Source organism: Odontesthes bonariensis, chromosome 8, assembly GCF_027942865.1.
Source record: "Odontesthes bonariensis isolate fOdoBon6 chromosome 8, fOdoBon6.hap1, whole genome shotgun sequence".
Classification (NCBI taxonomy): domain Eukaryota; kingdom Metazoa; phylum Chordata; class Actinopteri; order Atheriniformes; family Atherinopsidae; genus Odontesthes; species Odontesthes bonariensis.
In genome coordinates, this window is record NC_134513.1 from 34,171,331 (window position 1) to 34,177,916 (window position 6,586).

The following is a 6,586-nucleotide window of genomic DNA, read 5'->3' on the forward strand; positions in this document are numbered from 1 at the left end:
TGCGACCTGCCACAATGTGGTGCCAAAGCCAAACAGAGCCAAAGCCAGACAGAATGCATAGTGCGCGGATTGAATGCATATTGCGCGGATTTGCTGTAATTAGCACAACAAAAGATTGCAACGGCAAGCCAGTGTGCATAACTGCATATAGCGTACCCAAAGCCAGACAGAATGCATATTGCGCGGATTTGCTGTAATTAGCACAACAAAAGATTGCAACAGCAAGCCAGTGTGCATAACTGCATATAGCGTACCCAAAGCCAGACAGAATGCATATTGCGCGGATTTGCTGTAATTAGCACAACAAAAGATTGCAACGGCAAGCCAGTGTGCATAACTGCATATAGCGTGCCCAAAGCCAGACAGAATGCATAGTGCGCAGATTTACTTGGACGGCAAGCCAGTGTGCATAACTGCATATAGCGTAATAATAACGGCGAACACTGCTTCCCGACAGAACACTGCTTCCCGACAAAACATTATAATAATAATAATATTAATAATAATAATTAATAACGGCGAACACTGCTGTTCAATAATGAATGGGGAGAAGGGAATGCTTCTTCTGCTGACAGCGCCAAAGAACAAGTAGCCCACATCAGGAACGTATGTCCATACATGGCTCGCTATCCACAGGGCGGTTGGCGGAGGTCTGCACTCTCTGAGTGCATTTCTAGTTATTATTATTGTTGTTGTCGTTGATCTTGTGATAGCACCATTTTCACATTATTAACTGTTGTGGATTAAAATACATTCCCTAATCCACACAAATCCAATGTGGCTAACGGGGTGGCAGCGAGTGATCTGATGGTGGCTGTAGCCACTCCTAGCCACCATGTGGTGGCGCCACTGCACCCACCCCTCACATAGACTTTTCTCACCCCTCCGATCTGGCAGAAGGTACCGCAGCATACGGTCTGTCACCACCAGACTACAAAACAGCTTCTTCCCCCAGGCCATACGACTCCTCAACACTCAGGGACTGATCTGATCACCCAGAGGGGAACCCTCAGGGCCTTCTACGCCTTCAGAGAAGGCCTTAAAAAATTCAGAACAAAAACATATTAGTATTAAATAATAATATATGTATACATAAAAAAAAACTCAATCACTCTCATTTAAAGGGATACAAGGTAGTTTAGCGGCAGTATAGCGATCTCTATTGGTCAACCTGAAATTCTACACTGTCGTAAAAATGCCCACCTTTGTATTATACACACCCACTAACTAAACATCGTGGCGAATGCTGCCGTTGTGTTATTTAGTCAGTGCAGTTAGGTCATCTGATTCACAAGTGTAGACTGCCCACGTAAGATACTATAATCAGAGATTTTCTGAAGAGAGAACTCAAGATAATATGCCATAATACTGTTGCTGATCTTGAATGGGATTCTTCCCTCATCATGGTGTATTCGTGGAGTGATTCCTTTGTATTAACAGACACTTACAAAAGTAACATCTTAGACAGATGCGCGCAGGCACTACCAACATACACGCCGCAATAAACGCAGACTAGCTCTACACTATTCCGATTGCAATCATAATCCGAACAAATTAATCCATTTTCATTTGTAGATAACAATTCTTGTTCGGATCAAAACGCTATTCTTATTCTAATCAGGTCAGTCCGTGTATTTCTGAAGCTAGGCTACGTCTCGAACTCAGGAGGAATTAGAGCACCATCATCAGAAGGGCCAGGCTAACCTGTCTCTTTACGATCTAAAACGCAGATCACTATGGTAGATGAACAAGATCACGCTTGGAGAAATTTCACAAAGATGGGAAGTGCCCACATCGAACGTTTCATATTCAGTCTGTGAAAGGCAGAATATGAAACGCTTGGTGTTGGCTCTTCAACGCAAGCGAACACATAGCCTACAGCTACAACTAGCATACAGTACCTAGCTAAGTGCCGTAAACACAAACGACTCTTCTCACGCATCACGACACTTCAGAAGCGGGTCGCTCCTGCCGAAGTTACATATGGGATTTTAAGCATACAGACCCCTGTTGGGAGCGAGACAGGCTTCATTCGCTTACCATTGACTTGTTTAACCTTTGTTAAACTCCTGAAGGCTATAATTTTAGGTGAAAATGCTACCTAGTGCCCCTTTAATTTAATACAATACATTTAATACTACATTCTCGCTAATCTATGTTCCAAAGTTAAGTTTACTGTCAAATTCACATCGGCAGTGAAAGGGTTACTGTCCTGAAACATACTATCCAATCAGAATCGTCCATCTCTATCGAAGCAAGATTAACCGGCTCATTAATTGGTTAGGACTTCACGCATCTCGGGGAAGGCCAAGCTATGTGTTTTGGTTTGGAGAGTGATGGGAAAATTGACCAATCACGGTTTGATTTGAAGTGGGCGGGACAAAAAAAAAAGATCGTAGGCCTTCGTGAAGTCCGAAAAGCGTACAGAGTGGAGCGGTTGAGAGACAGTGCACAATATGGCAACTGCTGACGTTCAAACTTTTGTGTGTGCGCTAGTACTTCCGGTGAAAACTTCCGGTGATTTGACAGCTAGCTCGTCAGGTTAGGGCCAGTGGCCGTATACAAAGGTTAACTTATAGCCTAGAAGAAAGATGATAATATAACGTAGCTAAAAAGACTAGCTTTCTTCAGTAGCCTAATGCTTACCGATTTAGCAAGCCTAGCAGCCTAGTTGCTAATGCTAGCCGCAGTAACGTTACCAACCATACCCGACGTCAAGGAGTTGGCTGAGCAGGGGCAAGATTATGGAGGGGCTGGCAGAGTTAACTTCATAATGGGTGAGTGCAGGTTTCATTCACTTGTTTTCATTCTTTCACAGGATTGATTCACTTCATTGGTTTATCCGATTGCTGGCCGCCGAGCCATTATGTGTCTGGGTTTGTGTAGGTTACTGATCATGGTTGTTAGCAGTCGATAGTCAGGTTGTGTGAGTGTGTATTTTTTCTATGGGTGCGTGCCATTGACTGTATGAGCGGTCTGTGCTCGTTTTTTTTAAATTTATTTAATTAGATTGGAGATACTTTATTAATCCCGAAGGAAATTAAATTTTGTCGAAAGACGAGACCAATGTTGTGGCTAGCTTGATAGCCTTTTTTCCCGCAATGATTTTTTTTCTTCAGCAACGAGGGCTGAGGTGAAGGCCCAGCCGTAGTGCTCACGGTTCGCTACTGTGATCACCTCTGTTGTATACTGTCCTGAGCCACTTTTTGGTACTTGTCTGATGCACTACTGCACCTCATGTAAATAATAATACAGTCACTTTACACTTTTACACTTTACAAACATTTTTTTTTTGCACCACACTTGCAGTTACTTGTAGCATTTTAGTATTTTAGTCAGGGTTTCCGTTAGAAAAAAAACCTGCCGGTCAAAGTGACCGGCCGAGGTTTCACCTTCCGGACATTTTGATAACACCACGGTCAAATATTCCATCGTTCCTAATTAAGCTAGTGTAGAAAAATTTAAAGTAGACTAGTAACACCAAAAAAATAATTCAACACATTTACTGGCCTTACTTTCAAATAATTACGTGAACACCTGTTGCGCAAACGACCCCGTGCGTTATTAGCACGAGGTGCCCGAGTTAATATTAAGAGACGTATCTGATGAACCAATCATTCTTCCATATATCAAAAAAATAAAAAATAAACTTTTTTTGTGGTTTAATGAACTAACCCCCCTTACCCACATACAATTAAGAGTTTTAACAGTTATAGTAACGGTCTTGACGTGCACCTGATATGGTGCGGTTTAAGGTAGCCTAAATTTCAAATGAATAGGCATGAGGCCATCAAATTATTCATTGGTTTACATCACTACCTTTTACGTTTTTTGGCCATGTTGAAATTATCAGCTGCCGACAAGAAATTGAAAGTTTGTAATGTCTCTCCGCAGCTGGCGATGCGCATAAGGCGCATAACTTTGTGCTCTGAGAGGCGACTTCGCTGCTTGGTCTTGATTCGGTTCTGCAGCGAAAACCCCCTCTCTGCGGGAACACTGGAGACTGGGATCACACAAGCTATTTTGGCGAGCTTGGCCCACTCTGGATAGATTTCGATGAAGTCCCGAATGAGGACTTCACAGGCTGTGGCGAATTGCAATCCCCCATAGCCACGGAGCGCTGTCATCACAGCGAGGGGATCTCGTCGCAGGGCAATGGCATTAATAAGAGGAGTGGTGTCTGCAGACTCAACAGTTGTAAAATGGGAAACAACCGTTCTGATCGCTGGTTCTGCATATTCTTGAAGAGCTAAAAAAAGAAAGAAAAAAGAAAGAAGAAGAAGCAAATAGGAGACAATGATGAGTTATTAGAACTTTTGTTGTTAAGTGAGGGATGTTAAGATGAGACATTATTTCTTTCATTGTGCTATTCATTCATTACAGGAATTGTTAACTTAAGCATTTTGAATGAATACATTTTGAATAAAATCATTTGTTATGAGAGTTATTGTTGTTAACTTTTACTGAAAAGCATTTTTAATAAACCAACTGTAAATATCTTGTTATTGTAGGACTGTGTAGGCCTATGTTAAGTGAGCGCATGCCACAGACATAAATAAAGATAATATTATAATAATAATAATATGTAATATAATATAATATAATATAAAATAATAATAATATATAATATACTATATAATATATAATATAATATAATAATAACATTGTTAAAGCAGCAGCATCATCCTCCAAGGTGTCCTGGTTTTCCCAAACGAAAATATGGTCACCCTAGTCTAGGCTATAAAATAATCGGGCATATAGTAGGTCTATGTCTGCAAGAGGGACAAAGAATAGCTCCTTCTTACCATTCTGTGATGGAGGATATCTACGAGGATTGAGGAGGGTGTCGAAGCAGTGAAGTAGATCCAAGCAGTCTTCGGGGAATCTGTCTTGTAAGGCATCTATCAGATGTTGAACAAACCGTTCTCTGACTTTTCTGAAAGCTTGGATTGAGCGGTCGCTTGCGTTGGTCACTTTTATATCCATGTACTTGCCGTCTTCATAGCCTGCCAGGAAATTCTCCTCTTCTGGACCCGGGGCATCTCGGAACTGTGTGAATGCCGCGACAGATGCTTGCACTACTGGTCGGATACTGGAGAGATTGACGTTGTCTTTCTGAAACACTAAATTCAGCTTGGTCATCACAGGTAGCAGATCGGCCAATGCGTGAGTCAGGGCTATGAAGCTGTAGCTCTGGATTTGACCTAGCAGTCCTTGCGCTTTTGCATTTCCTCTCAAGGCCTCTTCAGTTAGCTCCATGACCACAGCTGGCCAGTTGTGTTTCATGGCCTTCACCGCCCTGTGTAGGGATAGCCAGCGCACTGCGCAAGGCTGCTTGAGGCTGACCATGTCCTCATCGTGGAGTTCAGCTGTAAGTTGGCCCAGCCGGTTTGTTCTTGTTGCTGAGTGCTTGTAAAAGGAGTACACTGATGAGATTGTGTTTTTGTAAGATGTGATGTTGTTGGCGGACTTTTCTGCGTCCAGGGCAGCAAGAGCCGCTCTGTGGGCCACGCAGTGCACTTGTATGGAGAAGGGATTCGCCTGCTTAAGCAAAGCACCAACCCCACCATGCCTCCCCATCATTACGCTTGCACCATCTGAACCCAGGCCAATGACACGAGACAGTTCAACATCCATTTCCCGAAGCACAGCGACTAGGCGATCATAAATGCATCTTGCGGTCCCGCAGTCCACATCGTGATTTCCAAGAAAGCACGTCTCCACCTTTCCTTCCATTTCCAGCTTTAGATAAACTATCAACTTTTTGTTAACTGTGATGTTTACTGTTTCGTCGATGATCAGTCCAACAAAGTCACTCCTTTTTATTTTTTCCTGTATCTGATTCATCACCACATCTTCTAATGCCTTCTCCATGTCATCAACAGAGTCACTGTGGTGATAAATACCATCGATAGTGACGAAGTCTGGAGCCTCGAGAGCTCGCAGAAGCTCTGTCTGCGCAACAAACTGGTTTGAAGGAATTACATGTTTGGCCATATGGAAGACAATTTTGAGCTGCGATGACAACTTTTTCTTTGAACTTTCCGTGGCCTTCTCGCAGTGGCTTTTCACGACAACCTGCTGTGGTTTTAAATGGAGCGCGGAGACATGGTCATTGCTTTGGCTGTGTTCAATTAGAGCTGACATTCTGAAATTAGTCGATCCTTTTGTAAAACCATTGCGTCGTCCGGCCATTTCGCAATGTGAACAGAACATTGTTTCTTTACCGCTAACAACCTCACACCTCAGCCATGTGAACTTTTCACCCCAATCGGAACGAAACACCCGAGACTTTTGCCTTTTCTCTGGAGGTGGAGTCGGCACATCTGGCACAGGCACAGACCAGTCATCATCAGCAGCAGCACCAGGACCTCTCTTGTGAGTCGCATCTGGAGTCGTCGCATCTTTCAGAAAAAAACTTTTAAGGCTACTCTGCCTGGGACCGGCCATATTTTAACAATAGCCGACGTAGCCTATTTGTTTTTTAGCAGAAGACGAAGCCGCATTCAATAAACAAAGGGGTGTTTTTACACTTTTCGCGGTAGAATCTTTGCTGCATGCGCAAACGCTCGGCCAATCACACGCC

At 43.1% G+C, this 6,586-nt stretch overlaps 1 protein-coding gene across 1 annotated transcript; it reads right to left on the reverse strand.

Moving 5' to 3' along the window:
- Positions 1–3,815: 3,815 nt before the first annotated feature.
- On the reverse strand, positions 3,816–6,195 carry LOC142385721 (uncharacterized protein C17orf113-like). Its single transcript, XM_075472432.1, has 2 exons — positions 4,806–6,195; positions 3,816–4,249 (listed from the first exon to the last, which is right to left on the reverse strand). The coding sequence occupies exons 1-2, from the start codon at positions 6,193–6,195 to the stop codon at positions 3,816–3,818; spliced, it is 1,824 nt and encodes a 607-aa protein (XP_075328547.1).
- Between the last annotated feature and the right edge of the window lie 391 nt (positions 6,196–6,586).